Genomic DNA, 27,095 nt, shown 5'->3' with positions numbered 1-27,095 from the left:
ATTTGAACAAAATCCCAAGTAGGAGAGACCCACCAATATCCAGGATTCGATCCCCAGGTCGACTCCATCTCCAACCTTCCAGCTGCTGATGCTCTGTGTACTGGAGCCGCCGATCATGGAAAACCACACGAATGATACTCTGTGATAAAGAAAGCCCCCAAAGGGAAATTTGTGTCAGGATCACCAAGAGGATTCCTCTATTGGCCCTACCATCAATTTCTTTCCCCTTCATTCTCACTTTCTATAACTTATTTAAGGCCTATTTTACATCTTACTTTCTCCATTAAGCTTTCTCTGACCATTCTAGCCCAAAGTGATTTTTACTCCTTTCACTTTCTATAGAATTATTGTATTACTCTCTACCCACTTATTATTCAGTTCTCTGTATTGTTAAATTATATTTTCATCTGTCAATCCTGTCATTCTTGTTAGCTTTTCCTTAAAGGCAAGAGATAATTGCTTAAAATTTTTATGTTGCTTCTGAAAACCCAGCATAAGAGTGACTTGTACATTTCAGTCCTTCAAAAATATTTCTTGATTTCCGTTAATTGTTGATTTGAAGGAAGGAAAAAAAAAAAAAAAGGCAGAGATCTACAGGATTAAACTTTCCAGTCTCTCCTATGACAGATCAACCCAAATCCAGGCTTTCAGAGCTTCAAAGTGAAGCTCAAGGTTTCCAGGTACCAAGAAGCAGAAGGGATTCTAGATCTACTTACCTTCACATATTTTGTATTGAGATCCTGAAAATCTCCCAGCTTCCGATTCTCTAGAAGTCGGATTTCATAAGACTGACCTGTAGAAAGTTAATGGCATCTTTTAAGTCTAATTGTAATTCAAATTTCAGGAGGACTTGGAGACATTTTTCCAGGACATTATGTCAGAAAAGATTCAGTCAGCTTTCTTCTGTGGCACAAGAAAATACACTCAATAAACTTGAAATAGCTGTTCCAACATCAGCTTATCTTGCACTACGTACAAAAATTATCATCCAACTTGGTGAAAGAATGGAATGCTCTTAATTATTTCAATATTCTGATCAAAAGTTACCCTGCATATCTAAATTTCAAAGAATGGGGATTCTATAAACTACAACAAACATTATAATCCTACTGAATAATGTTACTCTTTCTCTGCTGATTTAGAATATTCTTCAGTCCATGTAGAGCTCCCAAAATCACAACCTACAGTATTCAATCACAGTCAGGGCCAAGCCTTAGAAAATTGCAAATCCAGTCAAGTTTATCTTTACTCTCCCAGATTCTCCTTTTTTTTTTTTTTCTCTTTTTCCCCCCTCTTTGGGCATGCCTTAACCCAACTTCATTTATGCTTCAGTGCAGATCAGAATCCTTTCTCAAATACTGTATTAAGTCACATTCCCATTTAAAGGCTAAACACCTTAAACTAGGGAAAAAGTATATTTTAGGGGGAATGATCCCAACTGTCAGAATACAAGTGGATAGAACCCAGTTAGCCCAGACCTCATAGAACTCCAGTTTCCTGGAGTTAGGAGGAACTGAGTTCATACCCTGACTCTAACACCAACTAGATGAGTGAACATGGATATTCCTTAATTTCCCTGAGTCTCAACATCCTTAGAATAATGCATTTTCAATGAGATAATGAATATAGGACACATTATAGATTTTAAATCACTATTATCCAATGATCATAGAGATACGGAGCTAAAAATAATGTTTACAAGGTTTTCTGCTTTCTCAGTTACCCACTTGAATTGTGAAATATCTATTAATGGACATGAAATAAATAAATAGCAATGAAATAAAGAAGTACCAAAAGACATATTTATAGAGATACTGAAAAAAAAATCTGTTTTTCTTCTATCATTTATAATTAGCAAATGAAGCTGCATACTGCACTATTTAACAATTAGGCCCATTGTACTGTCTGAAAAGCCATACAGAAGACAAAAAAGCTATGGAATGACAATGATCCATCTTCTGACATAAATGCCTACATCAAGTATTCATCTTTATTTCACCAAGAAAAATGCAATTATCAAAGGGACATTTGTTCCTTAAAGAAATGTAGATTCTAACATATGCTCAGTCAAATTTTAAATATAGCAAGTCGATGTTTTAAATGAGAACACAACACTCCCAATGCAATGAAAAAATAAAGGAGAACACTAACCAGTTTTTCCAGTTTTCTTCCTTCTTCTACTCCTCTTTTCCTGTTCCCAACCCCCCATTTGAAGAATGCAAAGCAAAGTATTCTTATAAGCCAACAAGCAAGTGGTCATTAGCTCAGGTTTACTAGCTCAGCCAGTGTCAGATGAGCCCTGACCCCAGGAATTGCTATGCAAACAGAGCTCTCTTCAAGCAAACACCTCCTGCCCAGAAGAAAATATGGAATCTTTCCAGTTCTGAAGCCAGAAATATCAGGGGTGATAATTTTACAAGAACTGAGTTACTGGATGAAGTGAAAAGGTCTAGTATCAAAACTTTCTCCCAGGTAGTAAATCATGAGCAGGTACAATAAATTAGGGTTTTAAACATTCCATAGACCAGTTTTCCACTTTTCTTTTATGACATTTCTTTATAAAGTCTTTCTTGACCATCATCTGCCGAACTTCTCCATTCTCACTTTTGAATAAATCTTTATAGGTTTTCAGTTTAGTGGCAGAGTAGATAGAGCGCTGAACCTGGAGTCAGAAAGATCTGATCTCAAATTCAGCCTTAGACATTTCTGTAGTTGTATAATCCAGACAAATCATTTTACTCCTGTCAACCTCAGTCTCCTCAACTGTAAAATGAAAATAATAGCACGTCTTCACATATTATTATGCATATATAAACTGTTTAGCACAATTGGTGCTTAATAAATGCTTGTTCCTTTCCTCTTTTCACACCTTTCCCTTCTTTTTCCAGTCTCAACTCTCCTCTGCAGTCCTAATTTCCACCCTGTATATACTTCTGCCAAGTCTTAGTTTTCAAAACTACTTTAAATTGCTTCATTCCTCTACGCAGAAATTTTTTTAAATTTCCCCTTGCCTAAAAGATAAAATCCAAATCTTTAGCTTTGTATTGAAGATCCTCCATTATCTGGGTCTAATCTATATACCTAATTTCAATCCACATTATTGCATCACACAAATCCTTTTTTTGTTCCTCCAAACTGATTTACTCACCCAATTCACTCCATAAATTCCCACCATCATTTATTTACTCCTACTGCTTCCTTATATCTGCCAGTCCAATTGCTACCAACCCCAAGGCTTAGCTCACATTCCATTTCCATAAAGACTTCCTGGGCTATTAGAAGTGACAAATCATTTCTCCCCTTGCATCCTCATAGTTCTTATTCTTTGTGCCCTGACATACGAACTGATTATCTTCTGCCAAGTAATGAATGTAACTATTTCTTTTTAGCCCTCAAGCCACATTAAGAACAGGCTAAAAAAGAAAGAAATGTGTGTCATATATTTAACATGTATTGCACTACCTGCCATCTAGGGGAGGGGATGGGGGGAAGGAGGGGAAAATTTGGAAAAGAAGGTTTTACAAGGGTCAATGTTGAAAAATTACCCATGCATATGTTTTGTAAGTAAAAAAAGCTATAATTAAAAATAAATAAAAAAAGAAAAAAATCTTAATTCAAAAAAAAAAAAAGAAAGAAAGAAAGAAAGAAAGAAAAAGAAATGTGCATTATGTGAAAGCATATTTATTCCCTGACTTTTCCAAGGAGAAATTTTTCCAGAAAATAAGTAAAAACTAGTAAAAAGAAAAAAAGACACAATTTTTCCCTTAGGGAAATATGAAGAATTCTCTAACCGAGTTTGTTACATGCTGGAAAGGGCTACTGAGGAAGGCTGTAAAATACTCCTTCTTTGGTGATCTTTAAAAACAAGGTAAATATTCTAGAATAAAAGAGGTTAACAGTCTAATTAAGGGAGGGGAATGATTTTAAGATGTTACGGTTTTACAAATGTTTCCCCAATTAATCTGTACTACTATATCCTTATCAGGATTGGTTAGTAAGTCTTATAGTTTAGTAGGTTGAACAAAATTACTCAATAAGCAAACACTCATTTCCTTTTCTGTGAAGCTAAAATTCTCAAACTTTGCCTAAGATAAAATAAACATCTGTACTATGATTTTTTAAACTTTATTTGATTTTTTAAGGTTATAGGTATACATTCATTTTTTAACACATTTCCATATGAGTCATGTTGGGGATGAAAAATCAGAACAAAAGGGGAAAACCACAAGAAAGAAAAAAAGAAAAGAAAAGTGAAAATAGTTTGCTAATATCTGCATTCAGTCTCCTTAGTTCTCTATCTGGATATCGATGACATTTTCCATCCAAAGTCATGTATGCTATGATTAAAAGTTTTCTATGAACAAAATATAACTGTTACCAAAAGATGTGGTATTTGCAATTCTACTTTTATGCTCATAAATCCTTAAGACCACACCTTCCATCTATCTGGGAAATCAGATCCAGGCTTGAAAGCATTCTATATAAGAATTTTAAAATAGACAATAAAACCAAAGAAAGAAACAACCCCTCTTCAGACAAGATGTTACACCCTAACCATTAACATATTTTTTTCTGACCAATGAGGGTTAGCAATCGATTATTAATGGTTACACAATGGTCAACTAGTGGAAGTTCTTAGCCATATTTCTCAAATCAATTTCACAGTCCTTTACCCTCAAGTGTATTAAAGTCTCATCCTATTTCCATTTTTCCCCAAAAGAAATTTATTCTCATTTCTCAGCCTTATAAGTTCATCCATATTATTTTTTAGTGCATACAAACTCAACCATTCAAGTGGTTCCCGCTATTATTTTTTTATGTTTCTTTACTTTTTCTTCAAGTTTCTAGACCAGGATTAACATCAATACCACCTTGGGCCCTGCCTCTAGAAAAATCATGCAAACAAACCTGGGATCTCTTTCAGATTAAAAATCACAAATAGCAAATTAGAGGGCCATGACCCTTGGCTCCCACCTATCTTTGGATATATAAAAGCTACTGTCGATTTAAATGAAGATAATGTTCCTTTAATTTAGATCCACATTAACAGAGAAACCCTAAACTAGACAAATTGTGAGGTTTACACAATAAAGGAGAGTAAGAGTCAGTTTAACAGCTCTATGGCTCTCCCAAACTTCCTTTCTTCCTAAGAGTTACATTTTTAATAAAATAGCTATTAACATGCCAGTACTACCTTCTAGTTAATGCTTCCTAACTCTTCCTAATCTTCAAGATTTTGGAAATAATTTGCTCTCTGGGAAATGAAGACCACAGAAACGAGGTTTGGATTATATGTGCTTTTTGTAAAAAGGTTTTTGGTTTTTTTCTTCTACTTTTTTTTTTTTTAATCACTGAACCTATATACACAGTAGGAAATCCTATCAATCAAGAATGAAAAAATTTTGTCCATTATCCTAATATTTCCACATGTCAGGATCCGGTGTCATTTTCGTCTATTTAAATCCTATCTATCCAAACCCAGGCCCCCATCCCTACCTCTAAACAACATTCATTCATTCATGAGATTGTGACCTCCTTGAGAACAGGTACTGTCTTTTGCCGCCTTATGTACCTCCAGCACATAGCACAGTACCTGGGAAGCAGATGCTTTAAATTATCTACTGATTGATTGACTAATCAATTGAAAAAATTATTACATATTTAGTGGTAGGTCCTATACTCGCAATTTGGAGACATAAAGTTTAAATAAAATGTTTTCTCCTGACCTTGAGGAGCTTACACTCTAGTAGGGGGAAATAACACATAAAATTAATTAATATAAAAAGATAAAATATGTGTAAAAGGAATAAACAAAGGCTAAGAGAGAGCTCTGGAAGGAAAAGTTACTTATGTCTCAGCATGTTTTAGGTAGACCAAATGTCAAGTTGGATGGGTTTGGATGGTTAGGATTTAAATAGAAGAAAGACCAGAGAAAAGAAGAAATATCATGAAATGATAATGTTAAGTAAATGGTAGAATAAAATACAATACAATACTCTTTTATAGCATCCTTCTGCTGAAAAAATTACTTCCCTGAGGAATCAAAACACTTGCTCCATTGGAGATGATCTCTTTTGTTCCTCTAGTTTTAGCTGTTAATTTTTTTTCTTAGTCTTTAGAAACTAATAAAACAGTGAAATAGGAAACAAAGGTAAAATGGACATAATGACACGTGTGGTACCTACCCTATGGGGTTGTTAAGAAGATCAAAAGAGATCATTTGGTGCAATAGGACTTAACAAAAATTTCAAATTTCACCATTTTATTAATACATGACACTTCAGAATAGAAGGTGAAAACTCAATCTAGCATTCAAAAATTTGGTCTAAATGACACCAGAATATAGAATATAATGTATAATCTTGAGTGATCCAAACAAGCCCTAAATCACCCAAGATTATACGTTATATTCCATTATTAAATTAATTTAAAAATTAAGTTTAACTTATTTTGTTTCCTAACAAGAATATGAGCTCCTTGAAAAGAAGAGTTTATTATTTCCTTTGAACTCCTAGCACTAAGAACTCTTATGTTCATTCATTTTAAGATTATTTTCCAAGAAGCTCCTAAAGCTTTAATGGTAAGTGTCTCAGGACTCCTTTTCCCCCTATTTAGGTCAAATAATTAAAGGCCTTTAAACAAACCAAATGGGCCAGCTGAGTTCTAATTTAATGGAACCCTTAGGGTAATCTTTTGTAATGCCAATAGAGTAATTCACATAAAAGGTTATCTTAAACCAGATATAAGGGTAAATGTCCAGCTCAAGGCCCCAGCAAATCAGCTGAATTGCAAAGATCCAAAGGCAGGAATTTATGGCTCTAGAAATGAAGCTTAAACCCCAGTCCCAACCTCCACCTCCTCTCTCCATCTTCTACCCCCTTATTCCTGGTCCCAGTCCCAATCCTTCCAGTGGAGAGATCTCCACTGATTAGGGCTGACTAGGTTTTGAATAATATAAGGCATTTAGTTGAGAATAATTTCATCCAATTTCCATTTCTTAGAGATTTTTTTTTTTGTCTCTTCAGCGCTTGTAAAATTCACTTTGATATCAACTTTTGGATATATGTCATAACCTCCAACTGAAGGAAGTCATAGAGGGTTTTTTCCCCTATACATAATATAGTTTTTCTGTACACAGTTGATGCTTGATAATATTTTTAAGTATCTTTGTATACACAGTATTAAGCTGAATTTTTCACCTCCTCCCTAGATCTATGGGGCAGTTCTGGCTGATATTTCTGGCTAATCTAAATTGATAAAATGAGAAATAAGAAAGAGTTAGAAAACTACCAGAAAGCCAATCTAACTTCTTGGCCATTTGCCCCCACCACTTGGGATAATGGTTTACTCCAAACCAATCTAGATATGAGTTGTGTGGGTTCCTGAGGAGAACTTGTCCCTGTTTCTGTCAAATGAAACTTTTTCTTTCTTTCCTTTCTCCTTTTTCCTCTCTCTCATATTGAAATCAGATGGCCTTCAAAGCCTTTCCCAAGTGTTAGAGAGCTTATGAATATTAGTTTCTTCTCTTCTTATTTCCTTTCTTTTCTTCTGCAGGTATTACTTATTCCTACTGGGAGTCTGTCTTGTTCAGGCATTTTTCTCCAAATGCTGATGATCCTTGTTCTTTTTTACTGTGTCAGGCAAGCCAAATCAAGAGTCTTCAGGAATCAGGAACTAAGTTAATGACTTAGGAAAAATTTAACTCTCATAATTTGGAGTTAATGCTTTGCTTTGGAAAGAGTCAACAATAAGGTATAAAAAATTCCATCTTTTCCTATGAGTCTCCATATATAATTTTTTGCAACAATTATTAGCTACAATTTCAGAAACAAATAAATACTGATTAAAGTACTTTTTTTGTTGTTGTTTTTGTGGTTGACTTGTTTTTCACTTGGTGACTGCATTTAAGGTTTTCTTGACAAAGATAGTGGAGTAGTTTGCCATTTTCTTCTCCAGCTCATTTTACAGATGAGAAAACTGAGATAAACATGGTTAAGGGACTTGCCCAAGTTCACACAGAGGTAGGATTTGATCTTCCCAAGAGGAAACTTCATGAGTCCAAACCTGGCGCTCACTGTACCACCTAGTTGGCCCATTTCATTAAGCATCTATTAAACCCTTATTATGTGTCTGAAACTATGCTGGGTGCTAGGGATATAGCACCTAGACAAAGACAAAAATGCAACATCTCAACATCAAGCAGCTTATATTCTAACTTACAGCCACAAATGTTTGCTGAATTTAGCAATAGAATTAATAGATAGCAGCACTGCTATCCAAAAGATATGTAAACAAAAGAAAAAGGAACAATGTGCAGATTTAAGTAACCTCCATAAATACCTACAATATCCGGCACTTTATGTTTGTTAGTCATTCTATAGCTACTCATGTAAGTATGTGTATACATATTTGAAATTTTAAAAGTAGAATATGGTTCATTAGTAAACAAATGTTCCTTATTTTACACTCAAGTTCTCTCAACAAGGATACAAGATTATTCAGTAACACTAACTGGAACCAAGACAAATTGGATTGGTGTGAGATAAAATAAAAAAGAAGAGTACCTGGTACTAAAACATTTTACCTAAGCTATGCCACATCTCAATCCTACTCTAAGTTGGCACCCTGATTAACTACAAATGGGGAAACTGGAGACAATACAGTCTCAGGACAATCTATCTAATATCTTTGGACCTTTGCACAGATCTTCCCATCCCCAGAAAGGGATGTCTCCCCACCGCGTCCCAGGAGTGTACAACATTTATACAAAATAAATGCGTAAGCATTTTTTTTCCAAAAATGAGGTGATTCAGGCCAATTCTAATAAACTTGTAATGAATAGAGACAGCTGCATCCAGAAGAAGGTCTATGGGGACTGAATGTGGATCACAACATAGTCTTTTCATTTTTTTCTTGTTTACTTGCTTGTTTTTTTTCTCTCATTTTTTCCCTTTTTGATGTGATTTTTCTTGTACAGCATGCTAAATATGGAAATGTATTTAGAATAATTGCATACATTTAGCTTACATTGGATTAACTGCTATTTAGGGGAGTGGGGAGATTGAAAGAAAGGGAGAAAAATACAGAACACAAAGTTTTGCAAAGGTAAATGTTGAAAACTATCTTTGCATGTATTTTGAAAAATAAAAGGCTATTATAAAAGTGTTTTTTAAAAAAGTAAATGCAAAGTAATTTTGAAGCAATGATAAAGAGTAGATTGCATGAGAGGTGATCAGGAAAAACCTGATGTAGGTAACATAGTACTGGAGCTTTGAAAAAGTTAGGGATTTTAGAAGCAGAGGTAAAGAAAGGGTGTGGTTCCCCGCAGGAAAATGATCCATGCAAAGGTATAATGAAATGAGATTGATCCCCTTTGTACCTTGGTTAATATTAGTTGTTGAGGATTATAAGAGAAAAGATCAAGAGAAATTCTGCCCAAGAGAAACTGGGATAGAGGATGTTTAAACCCTGCAGCCATGAAAAGTTATATAGCCATAAAAGGTAAAGGGGAAGATTGCATGTGTTGTTAGTTTAATATGTGGCACCAAATCTGATAACTGTTGGTTTTTTGTTTTTTTTGTTTTTTTTATTATAAGAAAGGTTACCAATGGTGAGGAAGAGGGAAGATGGGGAAAGTATATCTAGAAATAATTGATAGAAAAAAGTTTTTTCAAAAACAGAGGGGGAAAAAAAAAGAGTTCAAAATGTTATCATCTAAAATCTAAAAGAGAACTAGACAAACTAACTGGAAAGGGCTGACTTTGGACTTTAGTCAAGGTCCAGCAATGAAAAAGATGGATTTCCCCTTAAGAGAACCTGCAAAGTGGCAATATTATGGTATGTCCAACTAGAATATCCTATATCACACACCTCCTTTTCATACCTTGCAGTCCTTTAATACCCAATTAGAAAGTCACTTCCTTCAGTAGTCTTCCCCAAGTACTTAACAATAATAAATAGCAGAGAGAGAGAGAGAGAGAGAGAGAGAGAGAGAGAGAGAGAGAGAGAGAGAGAAAGAGAGAGAGAGAGAGACAGAGAGAGAGAGAGAGAGACAGAGACAGAGAGACAGAGAGAAAGAGAGAGTGAGTTTGTTGAATGGAATTAATCCTACCCACCCAAGTGACTTTGACTTTGATTTTCCCAGATTTATTATCTGGCCCTCTTTTTGTGAGAGATTTTGTAAAGAAAGGTAGTTGAGCCTTTGTGGGGGGAAAAAAATCTTCAATTGATCCCTTCAACTAAACTAAAAGGCTCTTGAGGACAGGACATATATGCTTCTTTTATATTCAAGGTAGATTCTGTTTAGGCATTCCAGGCATAAGTGCAAAGTAATACAAAATCTAATAAAGTTCATGCATGCAGTGGGTGCTTAAAAGAGATTGCCATTAAGTGACAGGTGCCCAAACTACATTCCTGACAATTCTACCACTGTTAAAAGATGCCAGCAGGGATGAGGAGGCTATTCAAGGTAAGGCTATTCAAGGTGAAGTAGCTGGAGAAGACAGCCAATCTTGGTAATATAGGTTTCTTCTTAACCTGGAGTTTGTAGGGATTCCTGGCTGGATTTTAAGGGGTCTGAAAACTTGGACAGAGAAAATTGACATCTTCATCTTTAATATAATTAGGATATTTTGAAAAGACTATGTATTTTATATTCTTTAAAACATTCTGAAGAAGTCCATAAATTTTACCAGACTGCTAAAGGGTCTATGACATAAAAAGGAAAGGGCTAAGAACTTGTGTGCAGGGGGAAACGGGGGGAGAGAGGGGGAATAAAGTGGGCAGTGTCTGCCTTCTAAAATGATAAACTATGAACTTTTAAAAGAACCAAAAAAACAATTTATACAAAGATCATCAACAACTTTGAAAACTGTTAAGAACTATTATCAATACTATAAGCATTGCTAATTCCAGAGACCTGATGATAAAATATGCTATCCAATAAAGAGAGCTGACAAATTATGGAGCAGAATGAGGCATGTATTTTTATATATACCCACTGAGACAATTTCTTAAGCTTGAGTATGCATTTGAAAACAAAAAAATTGTTTTTTCTCTTCCCTTTTAATGATACGGGGGAGAAATTAGATTTTCTTTTTAAAATAGAAATGGTAGGATATTACCTATATTAAATATTTTATGAACTTTCAAATGAATTCTCTATATTATTTTTAATTAATTTTCTTTTCTTTGGTACAAAAGATCTCTGGAAATATGAATAATATAGAAAATTTGATAATGTAAAAATGAAACATAGGGGAGTCTAGGTGGTACAATGGATAGAGCACCGGCCCTGAAGTCAGGAGGACCTGGGTTCAAATTTGACTTTAGACACTTAACACTTTCCAGCTGTGTGACCCAGGGCAAGTCACTTAACCCCAATTGCCAAAAAAAAAAAAAAAAAAAAAAAAAAAAAAAAGAAAGAAAGAAAGATAATAAAATTGAAAGTGCAAAATTTTTTTAAAAATTTAAATGTATTTAAATGTTATTTATATGTTTGCAAAATCTCATGAGGTTCTCCCAGTGCTAAACAGGACACATTATTATATTATTTCCATTTTACAGAAGAAAAAATTATTTTCCAAGGTTACTTGGTAAATTAGTAGGCAGAGCTGATAGGACTAGAACTTCAATGTAGACTTGTTTCTAGATATGATTTGGACAAGATAACTCCAGGCCTTCTACTTCGTTCTCCAACACTATATTGTCTCCAAATAAAGAGACACTGAAGATAGAATCCTGACAACCTGATATGATACAAGTCTTCTCTTTTAGCCAATGACCATGTTCTGGGCCACCACTGAGTAGTAAGCAAATAGTGATCAGCTCACCAATATGCACGCCAACAGTGAGATCAGAAAAGAGAAAATTTTTCTGTGCAGTTAATCTTAAGACTTCCTCACATGGCTACCATGTTTCCAAGAATATTTTGAAAATAAACACAAAGTCTAGAGCACCATGAAAAAGAGTTTTATATTAACTTGCTTTTATATAATAAAGGTCTTTCCTGTGAGAAGTTTCATAGGTATTTGTAATCTGGTTTATAAGGAAGAAACTGAGAATTAGAGACTTGCCCATGGTTTCACTCTTAAATTTCAGAAACAGGTACTGAATCCAGGTTTTCCTGAATCAAAAGACTATAATTCTATCAACTATCAAACAGTTAACATATGTAAAGTACTTTGTAAACCTTAAAATGCTATATAAATGCTGGGATTGCTGTTACTCTACTTCAGGACAGTTCATCAGTAATTCTGCTTAACTATAGGGCTGGATATTGGATACTATGGTTACAATGTAGTAAGTTGTAAGGTTTTGTTTTACATTTGCTTCTTGCCAAATGTATCCTTCACATTTGTTCTTTGCTAGGAGATTGGACTGGATGAGCATTTATCAGTGATGATCTCTTTCTGGATATGGTTTGAACAAGAAGAATCCAGGTATCATCCAACTTTAAAAAACCTATAATTTGCTTAATAATGCATAGGGCAAAACACTAAGCTTCCTGGAAAAATGAGACTCAAATAGTCTTAAGTGATAGTCAGAGACTGAAGATTTCGAATGCACGTTCTCTGCCTTCAAATGCAGTAGTTTTTCCATGCTCATGGAAAATTCCTCTAAATGTTTTACTGAAATAAAAATGCTTTTCCCAATAATCACTCTTTATATGGTGTGAGGTCAAACTGATCTTGTCTAAATGAGAGAAGTAGCAAGCACTTGTTCTTTCTTTTTATTAATAGGGGCTTCTCTTGCTTTTACGGTAAGTAGAACTCCAGCTACAAAGGCCTGCTTCAGAAAAATGTGTCCTCTCCTCCCCTTATTATGATATTCTGATAACACAAATAGGGAATAGATGCAATCTGACTGGAAAGTATATAAAAAGCCTTTTTTCAAAAGCAAATAGAACAAGAACAACACACACAAATGTTTGGAAAGTTACTAAGGGCATTCAAGGTGTAACTCTAATTAAGTACGAAAACGTCAAACAAGGAAGTTAGAGAACCACATTATGGGTGATGGGAATGGGGGGAAGGGAGATAAGATACAACAGATCTTCTGTTGAATACAAGTCAATTTAAAGACCCCACTAATATTATAGACATGTACATGTATATGTATATATAGATAAATGGACATGTATTTATATAATTCATATGTATATGTGTGTATGCATATGCATATGTACAAATTTTATGATTTTTATTAGTAAGAACACTAAAGTTTCCTAAATAAAGCCAGCTGCTGTGGCTTAGAGTTCAGGATCAGACAGGTCCACTTTGACTCCCAGGTAGATTTATTCCTAAATGCTGCCCATGTTCAGTGACTTGCTGCAGGGTCAGTGCAGGAAGTAGGACAGTATAGTATTGTAGCATCTAAAGGTATCCTGGAGAAAACAGAAAGTCAGAAGATGCCACCTAGTTTTGAATCTACACTACCCAGCTTTGCTAGATCCTTTGGGTAAGGCAAGTTACATGGGATACATGATTGGGCACATAGTAAGTGCTCCAAAAAGGCTGACTAATAAGAACTGGAAATATTTAGTTATTAATAAATGCAATCACTAAATGCAATAAAAAATGCAATAGATCACCTAGGAAATGTTATTCATTGAAGTAGAAGCTGTAATACTCTCATTCTCCTCTTCAGAGACTGCCTACAAAACAAAACAAGAAAGGGCATACAGGTTGCCCCTTATTCTCCATGTTCAAGAAGATTCCTTGCAACCCATCAAAGAAAATATCCTATGCCTTAAACTTCCCAAAACTTTACTTCTGTTGTTACACCTGCCTCTTCTTCCCCTATCCTGGTTAAATGAGAGTAGTAAATGCAATTAAGTAGAGGCAGTAGGTGGAATAGAAATCTAACCCTGAAGTCAGATAGACCTGGGTCCAAAAGCCCCACTTCTGACACATATTCTGGATTTGGAATTAAGAGAATCAAGATTCAAATTCCAAGGTATGAGCTTATGTTGCTTAACATCTCAGGGCCTCAGTTTCTTTATCTAGAAAATGAAGGGATTGGGCTAGATAAGCTATTCTCCATTCTCCATTGCAACTCTGTAATTTATAAATAAGGAATGTTAGGGAAGATGAATATATGAGGAATTAAAAATTAAAAGTATAATAAGCTGCTAAGTGAAATGAGCAGAACCAGGAGATTATTATATACTTCAACAACGATACTGTATGAGGATGTATTCTGATGTAAGTGGATTTGTTCGACAAAAAGAAGATCTAACTCAGTTTCAATTGATCAAGGATGGACAGAAGTAGTTACACCCAAAGAAAGAACACTGGGAAATGAATATAAACTGCTTGTATTTTTGTTTTTCTTCCCAGGTTATTTATACCTTCTGAATCCAATTCTCCCTGTGCAACAAGAGAACTGTTCGGTTCTGCACATATATATTGTATCTAGGATATATTGTAACCTATTTAACATGTAAAAGTCTGCTTGCCATCTGGGGGAGAGGGTGGAGGGAGGGAGGGGAAAAATCGGAACAGAAGTGAGTGCAAGGGATAATGTTGTAAAAAATTACCCTGGCATGGGTTCTGTCAATAAAAAGTTATTTTTAAAAAAAGTATAATAAGCAAAAATAAACAAGCAATCCATTTAATTTAGTCAATTATTTCTATGAAAAATTAAACTTAAAATCCAAGAACAATTGAAATGGAGATGTGGTCACCACTTCCCTGGGCAGTTCATCTTGTTTTAGGATAGTTCTAATTGTAAATTTTCCATAAGTGAAACCAAAAGTTTCCTTTCAGTAACTTTTCATTCATTCCTTTTGAGGGCCAGAAAGAACAAATAATCCCTCTTTCACATTAGAGTTCTGTCTATTAAGGATTTATCCTAAGCTTTTCTGAACCCATTTATGTTTTAAACCTCTACTGCCTCTAGGTGCAAATAGTTTCCTAAATTTACTACCAGGTTTTAATAGAAGTAGGTCTGCTTTTACTTGTCTCAAAATTAGCTTTTTCAGTCTTCAAGAGATCAGATTTCCCTCCCTACCTTGATAGGAGTGCTGCCACACATAGTAAAAGTGAAATGGTGAAGAAATGAACTTTGAACACTTAGAGTCACATCTTAATGGGAAAAAAAGAAAGAATGCAGGATTAGGGATGATTGCCAAGGAGAATTTATTCCTGAAGAACATAATGAATTTTTTGGTAGACAATAATTGAGGGTTTTTTTTTGTTTATTTGTTTGTTTTTACATTTAACTGTTTTCTCCTTTCAGAATTTGTTTCTACAAGAAACAACATCCTTTGGTTCTTCTACAGTTCTCATCTTCTTCCACTACCCCTCAAAGATTTAACATCTAGTACTAAAGTCAATCAAATCAATTTCACAACTAAAAGATCAATTTTCCCCAGTGGTTCTTCCCATAAAGCACACACTCATAAGCTTATAGCAGAAACTCAGAGTTGGAAGGGACTCCAGTGGCCATCCAGTCCAATGCATATCTGAACAGGAACTGCCTTTAACACATTTGTAAAATGAGGGAGAACTACATCAGCTAACCTGTCAGATTTTTTCTAATTCATCTTATGGTTCCTAAGTCATTCTCTAGTGAGGGGAAAACCCAAACAACTTAAAGGTGTTTAAAAAATTTATTTCCTTATATTTTCCAACTCCTCATTCTGCCTTCTAGGGTTCTACAGAACAACTTTAATCAGTTTCATTCACTTGACAGCTTTCAAATATCTGAATATATTTATATCTGCTGTCTTTTCCAGGTTAAACAACTCCAGTTCCTTCCAATAGTTCTTTGTATGGTATGGTTTCAAGGTCTGATTCTGAGTACCTTCCTTAAAGACAGTCCTGCTTATCGATGTCCTTTCCAAAATAGCTGGCAAACTGAACACCACGTTCCAGACCTGGCCTAGCCAAGGTAGAATACAAAAGGATTATTGCCTCCCACGTTCTATACACTATGCCTTTCTTCATGCAGCTTAAAATTGTGTTATCCTTTTTGGCCTGATATATAGCAATCAATCATTCCATCAACAAGTATTTATTAAACTTCCGTGCCAGGTACTATGCTATGTACTGGGATACAAAGATATAAAAGAAATAATGAGGTAAGCCCTGCCTTCGAGGAGCTCACATCAGTATGATATATCCACAACAAATCTATAAGTTAAATACTACTAAGTATTAAGATTTCCCTTTCTTCAGATGAACAAACTGACTCTCAAAGAGGTTGAATGATTGGTTTGCAGTTGGTGATATGGCTAGGAAATGGTGCAGTTGACAGGTTTATGCTTCCAAATCCAATATGCTTCCATTCCATTATCCTGATTCCTTCTCAGTCTTGCGCCATAATTTACTTTTCTGGTTTTAGCACTGTAAAACTATGTTTAAAGACACTGTTAAGCATAATGTGTTTTCAGTTGTCTCAGGCAACACTTGATGTCATATGGGAAAAAAAGGTACCACATGCCTTTAAGTAGGTCTTGTGCTAAGGAGACATCTATATTTCTAATGATAACAAGAGTACACACATGGAACCTATTTCTATAAGGAAGATAATATGAGAGAGCCCCACAGATTTGTCATAAGGCCTCATCAGTGGACATAAAATGCTTTTAAAGGTTTACTGTTAAGTACTAAAAACACCTTCCTTCATGAATAATGTGTCAAAACCACAAAGATCTTTTTTTCCCTCAAAATTTCCACAAGCTTTCTGTTAAAATGTATGGCATATGGAGTGTTATGGAGATGGTCTATTTAAGGCTGCTAAATACATGTTTTCCTAAATTTGTGAATAGATGGAAACTAAAAAGGAAATTGATTTAAGAGGCAATTATAATGTTCTCTCAAATACAACAGGAAACTAATTTTCAATGTCATAGACTCTTCATGAAAGCAAAAAACTGTTAATAAAATGGGGGCCCATCAGTTGGCTGAACAAATTACAATTTACAAATTTAATGAATTTCTATTGCAGAGACAAAATTTTTAAAAATTGAACCAAGGGAGCAACATATACAATGACTACAACAACAAATGATAACCAAAAATGCTGCTTACCTCTGGTGGTTTATAATCTCAGTCCGAGAGAAATAATTTAAAAAACACACTCATTTCCTGGCAGTAAGGTGTGAACTATGAATGTGGAAAGTGGTATACACCTATTTATAGCAAGTTATAGCAAACAACAAGTTATACACAATCAGGTAGAGTTACTATGTTGATTGGTTTTGTTATTGAAGTTGGGGGAAATAATTGGTATAAAAACAAAAAGAAAAAACTAAATTAAATAGATAAATGCATGGTATAGCTGGTGAAACTCTGTATACTACCCTACAAAATATAGAAAATAGAACAGAATTTTAAGTATTGTTTTGTCCATGTCACTTTGTAAAAGGAGGTAAGAAAGGCCCATAGTTTCATAAGGCCACAAAGCTAGTGAACATCACCTTTCACAGTCAATACTACTTGTTATATAAAAAATAAAACCCTTATTGACCCTTTTTTTAATTAGATAAAAATGTCTCTAGATTAGACAAATGATATCAGACTATCTTAACTTTAGCTTCAAACTGCGAAGATCTCTAGGAAGACTGAATACCTTTCTTTCTTTCTTTCTTTCTTTTTTTGCTGAGGCAATTGGGGTTAAGTGACTTGCCCAGGGTCACACAGCTAGGAAGCATTAAGTGTCTGAGATCAAATTTGAACTTGGTCCTCCTGACTTCAGGGCTGATGTTCTATCCACTGTACCACCTAGCTACCCCCTGAATACCTTTCTAAAGCTTGAGATGAATCTGTTCAGAGATATTTCAAAATCAGCATTATTTTTAGCTGGGTCACATTCCTGGATCTCTGATTTTTTTTTTAATTTGCCATCCTAAGGGGAAAATGGACCCTCTTGATAAAGGTGGAATAAATTAAATTCTCCTTATATTAAAGTTTCTGCTAGTGAGTCCAGCAAAAAAAGGGAATATGCAAAGAGTCAGGTTGGACTTCTACCCCCAGCTGTTTCCCAAATGGAGTCAAAGTTCCAGGAAAGAGATAGTAAGATAAAAGAGAAATCAAAAAACTCTAAGGATTCAGTTCTCAATTTTGCCAAGTATAATAATATATCCACTTTTTTTCCTACTAAGATCACTACCATCAAATTGTTTTCACTACTTTTTAAACTCAGGAGTAACATATAACCCTCACCTTTGAAGATGGCTGAACATCAGAATGCCTATAAAAAGTGCTTCTTTGCAACAGTAATCATTATAATAATTTAGCTCATAACATCAATACAGATAATGGGACAAATCACATCTCTAAAATGTAAGAAGTTCCTTACACTTAGAAGCTTTATGGGAGAGTGAATTCCCTGACACTAAAAGTGTTTCAACATACGCTGAATGAACACTCATAGTGACCACTTTATTGGGGATATTGTACAGGGATTTGTGCTATACCATCTCTACCATCTTGAAGTTCTGGGAGAGTATTTCTTAAGGCTGTAAGGAAATCTGATACAGGATCTTAGGTTTTAGAGTAAGATAGAAACCCACAAAACCTTTGAATCCAATTCCTTCATTTTATATTTGAAGGAACTGAGGCTGAGAAATTAAGTGATTTACCCAGCATAACATAAGTAATACCTGGAGGGTATTAAACTCAGGTTTTTTTTATTCTGAATCGAGTGCTCTATTCTCTTCTCATGATATTGCTAATCTAGAAATGAACATTCATTCTCTCTCTCACTTTTAATTATAAAAGGCTGTCACTATACTCAAGAAACAAAAAGCCTTTTGGATTTTATAATATCTAAAGTAACTATTTTATGAAAGATGTCAATTCATTACACAATTCCAACAGAGCCAGGATAAACATATGAATATATAAATGTGTACCTATGTTTTCATATGAATATAGGTATATACATATGTGTATTCACATACAATTCTCCACTCTGCTTTATTCTCTTCACAAGAAATTCAGTAAAACATCACGCAAGAATGTGAACACTTCCACCTGGGCCATTCAGATCAAATCAATTCAGGTCCACAAAGGAACTTTTCCCCTTAGTTTCCCCTTACTAGGGCAAACCTACCTTGGTTGAGGTAGGTCAGAGTTTCTTCATGAAGTTTCACAGCTGGTGATGTGGCTGCACAAAGCACATACTGAAATGGGGGCAGTTTGGCTTCATTCTCAGGGGATAGCTGAGGTTCCTCCTGCTTAAAGATTGGCAGTGCAAGGACATCACTGAAACATACAGTTAACATATGTGTCAGCAACACATCTAAAAGAATTTCTAAGAAAAAAAAGTCTAGATAGCTTAAGACATTCTTATAGAAGTAATGAGATAGTTTCCCTGAACATCAATGCATCGGATTCATCTGTCTCCCCATTTCTCCTCTCTCCTTCCTCCCCTTCATACTCCTCCCCCCCACAAAAAACCCTTAAAACTTTGGAGAAAATTCCGTTTGAAACAAATCTACCACAAACTATGTCATACATATGACACACAGAAGTTTGAAAGTAATAAAAACAGAATAATTTATGGCATTTTTTTCTTATGATTGGACATCAGTTATAGAATTAAGACACTTATTTTGTAAATTCAAAGGACAAAAATTAGGATTATGTTTTAGAAAAGCTAAAAAAAAAATTCTTCTTCTAATATTAATAAAATACCAATGTTGGAGGCGATTTTATGAGATGTCACAAGTCCTGGCCAAGCATACAATCTATTACAATGTACTACATGAAAAAGTATCAAATTATCTTTTAAAAAAGAAACCTATTTCATCTTTCTATATAGCCTATATTATGCTGAATAGATAACTTACCCTGAGAGGAGATAAGAATCTATCACTGCAATAGAACATAATGGGATAATAGGAAACTTCTCTTTTTTCAGGACCATGCTAATTTCTCCTGAATTTATATTCAAGTAAAAAATCTGGCTTTGACTTTTTTTCCTTAACCAAATGGAAATTTCTTTTAATAAAATGAAAGACCTCAAAATTTCCTTTCCTCCTACTCAAAAGAAACTCCCAGTTAGGACCTCAAAAAAGAAAGATGTCGAGATGTGGGGGGAGTGTAGAGAATTGCTCCTGAGCTGGACAGTATAATTATTTGGATTTGTAACTGGCTGGATGGCGAGAGTCAGAGGATTCACTAAAGGTTCATTGTGGAGTTGAAAAGATCTCTGGTGAAATATCCCAAGAATCTCTGCTTAGCTTATCTTGTGAAACATTTTTTAAATCAGTGACTTGAATATAGGCAGAGATGGCACGCCACTCAATTTGCAGATGATAAAAATCTAAGAAGTCAAAAATGTTGGACTGGAGTAGAATCAGGCTTCAAAAAAGTCTTGCCAGGTTAGAATATTGGGTCAAATATTCTAAGAAATTACACAGGGATCAATGAGAAATATTACACAAGTTCAAAAAAAGAAATGCCAAAAGTTTGAAATAGAGAAGTGGTGACTAGATTATCAATTCATGTAAAAAATTTCAAGGTTTTGGTGCACTGTCAAGTTCAATGAGTCAACTGTGATACTGCAGGCAAGAAAATTATGTCAGTCAAAGAAGGTGATAGTCCTAACAAATTTAATTCTGATTATCCCACATCTACAAAATTATGTCCAGTTCTGAGCATCACATTTTAGAAAGTAAGTTGATAAACTAGAGTGTGTCCAAAGGAGAGCAACAAAGATAAACATGGCTCTCTAACCCATGTCACTAAAATAGTTAAGGGAAGAAAACAGAAAGCAAGGATGCTTAATTTGGCAAAAAGATTTAAGTATAATTCCTTCAACAAGCATTAAGCACTTACTATATGCCAGGCACTATACTAAGTGCTGGGAATACAAAGAAAGATAAAAGGCAGCCCATGCTCCCCTTGAAAGAAAGAGAAACCTTTTTCTACCTTGTTCCATTAGATAAAACTAGTAGCAAAAGGAAGCTTCAAAGAGGTGAATTTAGATGGACCACAGACTTGCTAACCATTCCTGTTCTCCCCAGGATGTCCATGCCAGACACCAAATAATGATGGGCTTCTCTCTCTCACTGGAGGTCTTTAAGCAAAGACTAATGACAGCTTAGCGTATATGATGTTAAAAGGGAATCTTGCTCAAGTTCAGCCTGAACTAGGTAGACTGAGCTCTCTTCTAATTCTGGGATCCTAGAATTAGCCTGGGTTATGAGTGAGGTATGGAAAAATCATTGATTGATATGAATGGTCTATGAGAGGAAGACTTTACTAAAGTCTAATAAATTTTGAAGAGTAAAGGATCAGGTGTCAGAAAAAAAAACTTTATGTTGATAACCATTAGGCTCTCCTCCCCTTAATATGTTTCATATAATGAATCAGATTAGCTTATTCTGGATCATACAAAAATTGAATAAATACTAAAATCATTGAGACAATCTGTTCTCTAACACAATAAACTTGTGTCCCTAAAACACATGAATATTGTATATACCCCTCTACCATCTAATCAGTTCCCTGAAGGAAAATATGATTTTGGGTACACCTCAAAAATCTTTTACACTTGCCCTTTTCTTTTCTACTGCTCAATGAAGCCAAAACTTAGCTTAATTTTCAGCTTACTTAAAGAGTAAGGCTGCCCCCTTTCTTAACACTAAAGCGCAGGTACACAAATACAAATAGAAATAGCTATCTAGGAACATAGAAAGTGTGCACTGACCCTTCTAACTTTAGGGCTTTTCATGTTTGCCCATATCATATTAAGTTAATAATCCATGTGCTTTGGTGTTTGAAAAAAAGGAAAAGAAAGTGGTTGACCTGCCATTCACACTAAAATCACTCATGGAAGAGTGTTTTGTTTCAAGATAGTTATCCTTATTTGCAAAGAAATAATAGTTGCCCAGAGTATCTAATATTAAATAAGGAAAGAGACAAAAAGTCCCTGCTGAAGGCTAACTTGAGTAATTCCAACATTATGGCTTAGTGACTAGACACAGGACTATTCTCTCAAATATATCTGGGGGTTTTTAAACATCAATTTCTAGGAGAAGATTTATCTAATCTCCTAAGGGGAACAGGGAAGGTTATCAAATAAAAGGCTGTTGACCAATTGCTTGATTATCCTTGGATCAAAAAGCTGTACAAATAACTTTAGTCTTATAGTATGCTCTCTTTCTGAAACTCTATTTAATTTTTCATTATACCCTAATTATTTCCCAGCTACCTCACAAGTAGATGAATCTTTAACTGTCTGAGGTAAACATGAAAACTGCTGATTGGTACACCTCACAAAAAGAATGAACAACAGTTATTCCTTAATGAAGTGCTAGAGTGTAAGTACCTTGTGAATAGGAATAATTTTAGTTGGTTTTCTCTTTCTCCCTGTTCAAGTAGTCTCCAATTTCCACTGAGCACAGTGTCTTAAACTTTTTTATGTTTTAAGATTTAAAGTTTTAGGGGCAGCTAGTTGCTGTAGTGGCTAGAGTACTAGCCCTCAATTCAAAAGGGCCTGAGTTCAAATATAACCTCAGAAATTTAACACTTCCTAGCTGTGACTCTGGGCAAGTCATTTAACCCCAATTGCCTTAGCAAAAAAAAAAAAAAAAAAAAAAAATTTCAAAGTTCTATGCTACAAAATTTAATAATGTTTAACTCAATTGAAATTTTTGGGATCTGAAATTTAAGTAAGTTTCAATCACTTATTTACAAACTTTACATTTTTAAATGTCTTAAAATATTTAATAACTGTAAAATTGATTTTAGAGAAAATGGAAAATTAAAGTCATAGAGTATTAAATATTTTAGTTCCTGGAGTAAATAGAAATTGAGTTTTTTCCAGAATGTTTTTAAAAGGAAAATTTTATTCTAATGAGCTGACCCTCCTATCAGATCCTGTCTAAATTTAAATTGCTCTGGGCTGTCATTTGGCTCAATATCTTCCATTCACAGAATATCCCTGCATAATAAAGATTCACCATCATTTACCATCTTTTTAATAAAATCCAATGAATAATGAACTGACAAATAAAAAAGGCTTAACCCTTTCATTGCTCTCCCCTTCATTTCTAATGTAAAGAAGAATAAAGGATACAAAATCACAGTGGGGAGATTTGACAGGTATCATTTGGGAAAAGCCTCAAGTTGGAAAGGGGAGGTTACAAAAAATAATGGTAAAATCATTGTCTAGTAACCACAAATTCTGCTTTTCCCAAGCTAATTTTAACTGCCCCTTGAGTTAAATTAGGCAGATTTAATAAACTTTGACTAGGGTAGAAATAAAACAGGTTAAAGCTGGTTTAAGCAAGTTCAGATAGTGAAATTTCCAATAGGAAAGGATAAAAAAAAATCCCATAGAACTGAGGGGAAAGGAGATGTCCTCCTCCATAAAAGGAGGGGAAAAAATTTCAAAGGGTTTTCTTTTTTAAGAGAATTTTGCAAAACAGACAGGACTTACTTTTCCCTTTGAAGAGCACTAGTCAAATCCCTGCAGAAGAAGAAAGATTTCCATCAAGGGAATAGGCCAGAGCTCAGGCAAATATATACAAGATTATCAGAGGGGACTATCAGCTGCCTTGTAAGCAGAAGAGATGCTTCTCACAGCCCCAACCCTTAGGTCAAGCACTCTACCCCCACCCTTGCCCCACCCCCACCTGGAATTTAAGTCTTTACCAGTGCGCACATTTTAGAGGTTGAAAACCAAGAACCAAAACCAGATATTCAACTCAAATCAAAAAGCACAATTTGGAGGGGCAAGAGAAAGCAGAATACTGAGACCCTACGGAATATCCAGAGGTTCCTCCACTTCCTCATGAGGTGAACTACTTCCAAGGAAAATGAATACTGTCCTTTTCCATCCCCTCCTCACCTTATCCCCACTCCCTCCTCAAGGGCGATTCGATTCAAGATATTAAAGCCTCCTTCTCAGGTATATCAGTCAACTTGTTAATGAATACTAATTTATATCAACTTAATCAATTAAACGGATAACCAATTAAGCTGGTAATAAGCATATCAGCTTAATAAATATTAAATTCGAGCTAACTGCCAGGCACTGCTTAAACGTTTGTACCATTAACACCCACAATCCAGAGATTGGAGGGTCCTATTTGCGAAGCTATTAGAAATTTCAGAGGCTTTCTAATAAAATCCCAGTGTCTTCGTTTTACAGATGAGAAAATGGAAACCCAAGGTCACTAAATATAATAATCATCATAGGACGGATTTCGAAAAGCAGCTTCCGCCGGCATGCCGGTGGATGTCTCTAACACTCCCCCAACACAGGGGACTATTGCCCAGCTCTCCCCCTCGCCTCCGATCTATTTCTCTCGCGTCCGGTCTCCAAAAGTCCGGTCCTGTTTGTGGGTTCCCTTCCTTTTACTGCTCGAATGTTTGCGTCGGTCGGTCGGGTCTGTGGGGTCTGAAGTCTCTCTTCACCGAAAGAGAAGAGCGAATCCTGAGTTTGGGGAAGCGCTGCCCACTGCTATCTGCATGTGCTCTTCCGGGCACCTATGACCTTTTCGGTTCGGCCAGAGAGACGGCGGACGGCCAGGCTTGAGCACAGGAGCCTCTCTCGGTCTGTCCGCCAGGATCCGAGCAAGCTCAGCTAGTGGCATCCAGGGGTGGGGGAGTGGGAGAAGGAGAGAGAAGGGAGCTACAGCCCGAGAAAGGGCGAGCCGCGGGAGAACAAGCGAACAGGGACCCTCTTTTTCCCTCCCCCCTGTCATAAGGGGTGAGGGTGGTCATGACGGAGCCTACAAAGGCTCTTTAAAAATAAAATTATGTTTTCTGCTCTGATTTCCGGTGATAGTCTTTTATGAATTAAAACTTTTCAAAACTATGAATTAAAAAGCTGTATGAAAGATCATCTAGTCTATTCCTCCCTCCCCCCTTACTGGAAAGGGGAAGAATGTGAGACTTGGCGAAGGTCACATAGGTAGGTAGGTCGTCAGTGTCCTAAGGTAGAGATGGGCTTCCAGCTGGGGCTGGCACCCGCTGCACCTTCTCTAGGCTCTCCTGCCAAGGGAACTTCTTGGGACAAGAAGACCTCCCATTGCTATCCTGCCCTCCCTTCTGCCCGAGGAATCTCCCTAGTGTTATGTACTGAAAGGAATCCTCCCCTTACTACATCAACGTCAGGCGCAGATGGACTTCAGGGTTACTCCGAGGCGACGGCGGGGGCGGCGGCGCCTTCGGAGTCCGAGCGCTCTCCGCCCGGGGTGCGGGGCTTACCGCAGGTAGCTGCCGGAGTTATGCTGGTTGTAGTGCTCCGGCTGGGTATGCCAAAACAGCATGATTTCTTTCCTTCTCGAAACTCTGGAGAGAGCAGATAATATAGGGAGGGGAGTGTGGCAGACAGGTGGCCAGAGCCCCTGCAACACAGCAGCTCCCACGAGGCAGCGGGGCTGCTGCACGCGCTTTTATTTACCAGTGCCTCCGGCCGAGGGTGGGGTTAGGGCGGGCACTGAGGTCACTGCGGATGCCCTCCCAGCACCCTGCCCCTCCCCAGGAGAGGGGTGGGAAGGGAGGAGGAGCAAGGGGTGGTTCCCAGGGTCCGCAACCTGGACTGACCCCGCCTGGCACACCCTGCAGCCGGGAGAGTAAGGTGTCGGAGAGACCGGGACCGGGAGGAAGGATCTGCTGCGGCCAGGCGGATCCTCAAGTCTTTTCCAAAGGAAAGGAAAGGGCCCGGCAAGAGTCCCTTCTTTCCCAAGGCTCTGGTTCTCTCTCCAAAGTCAGGCCCCTCTCTGGAATGTGGCCGGTTAGGAGTAGGGTGGGGTGACAGGTGTCTGTGTTGGCATAGGCAGCGGAACAAGTTGGCGGTCTTCCCTTGGGAGTGACCTGCGGACTTTGGGAGAGGGGAGTGATGAGACCTCGTCACCAAACCCCCAAATCTTTTACTGATTAAAATCCCTAAGTATTTATTAAGGGTTTACAGTGCTTGAAAGAACCGTGCCTGCTGCTGTGAATACTAACATGAAAAATAATATAGCCCCTGCTCTCAAGGAGTTTGCATTCTATCAGAGGAATTCTCCATACATACAAAAAAGTATACGGCAAATTAGGCTGTGGGGTTATAAGAGCAAAGAACAAATACAAGCAATATACTCAAATTTTTAAAGAAACATGAGCTAAGTGAAAGGAAAGAATGCATGGAAAGGCTTTCAGGAATGCTCTGTTCAAATGGGGAGAAGTTCACTATACTAGTAATAATGATAGCCATCATTTATGTAGTTGTAAGTTTTACAGAAGAAGGAAGCAAGCATATACTAAATTTTAATTGAGGAAAGAAGGAAAAAGCAATTATCGAGTTTTTTTTTATTATAGCTTTTTATTTACAAGATATATGCATGGGTAATTTTTCAGCATTGACAATTGCAAAACTTTTTGTTCCAACTTTTTTCCTTCTTCTCCCCACCCCTTCCCCCAGATGGCAGGTTGACCAATACATGTTAACTATGTTGAAGTATAAGTTAAATTCAACGTGCAATTACCGAGTTTTGCAGAAGGAAAAAAACAAACAAACAAACATCTATGATCTTCAAAGATACCTCATTTGATCATGAGAGAGTCAAAGGTTAAATAACTTAGGAATTATCACACAGCTAGTAAGAGTCTGAAATTGGATTTGAACTCAGGTAAGAGCAGTATTTTAGCTATTGCATCTCCTAGCTTCCCCTAAAAAGAAAAAAATAGGTTGGAGTCATATTATGAAGTGTCTTAAAACCAGACTAAGGAATTTGTCTTTTATTCCAAAGGCAATGAGAAGCTATTGGCTTTTGAGAAGAGAAGTTTTCATGGTTGAATTTGTGCACTAGGAAGATCATTTTGACAGCTATGTGAAAAATCCATTGGAAAAAAGAGAAATTGGATGCAGGAAATTAGGTGGGTTATTACAATCTTACATGCAAGAGGTAATGAGGGCTTGAACTAGGGTGGTGGCTGTATAAGTAAAGAATGGAGTGCAAGAAATACTGTGTAGATTAGTTGCCAGAACTAATTAGAGGGAGATGGGGGGAGGGGAGAAGACTGAAAAGTCAAATATAATTCCAGGGTTTCCAGCTTAGTTGCCTGGAAGCTTAATGGTGCCTTAAAGAAAAACAAGAAAAATTGAAAAGGAGAGCAGGAGGTTGTTTTCTGTTTGGCTGGTTT

General features: G+C 36.3%; 1 protein-coding gene across 1 annotated transcript in view; it reads right to left on the bottom strand.

Annotated features, from left to right (window-relative positions):
• Nucleotides 1–25,320, bottom strand: part of TFCP2L1 (transcription factor CP2 like 1) — a 56,345-nt gene extending 31,025 nt beyond the window's left edge. The window contains exons 1-4 of the mRNA XM_051985723.1: nt 25,176–25,320; nt 19,063–19,214; nt 717–793; nt 34–139 (exon numbers count right to left, since the gene is read on the bottom strand). Coding sequence (XP_051841683.1) covers nt 34–139; nt 717–793; nt 19,063–19,214; nt 25,176–25,237 — 397 coding nt within the window. The 5' untranslated portion in view covers nt 25,238–25,320. The remainder of the gene's footprint in view (nt 1–33; nt 140–716; nt 794–19,062; nt 19,215–25,175) is intronic.
• Between the last annotated feature and the right edge of the window lie 1,775 nt (nt 25,321–27,095).

This window comes from Antechinus flavipes, chromosome 3 (genome assembly GCF_016432865.1).
Source record: "Antechinus flavipes isolate AdamAnt ecotype Samford, QLD, Australia chromosome 3, AdamAnt_v2, whole genome shotgun sequence".
Classification (NCBI taxonomy): domain Eukaryota; kingdom Metazoa; phylum Chordata; class Mammalia; order Dasyuromorphia; family Dasyuridae; genus Antechinus; species Antechinus flavipes.
Note: the sequence above shows the minus strand (reverse complement) of the source record. Positions and strands in the feature narration are given on the sequence as shown.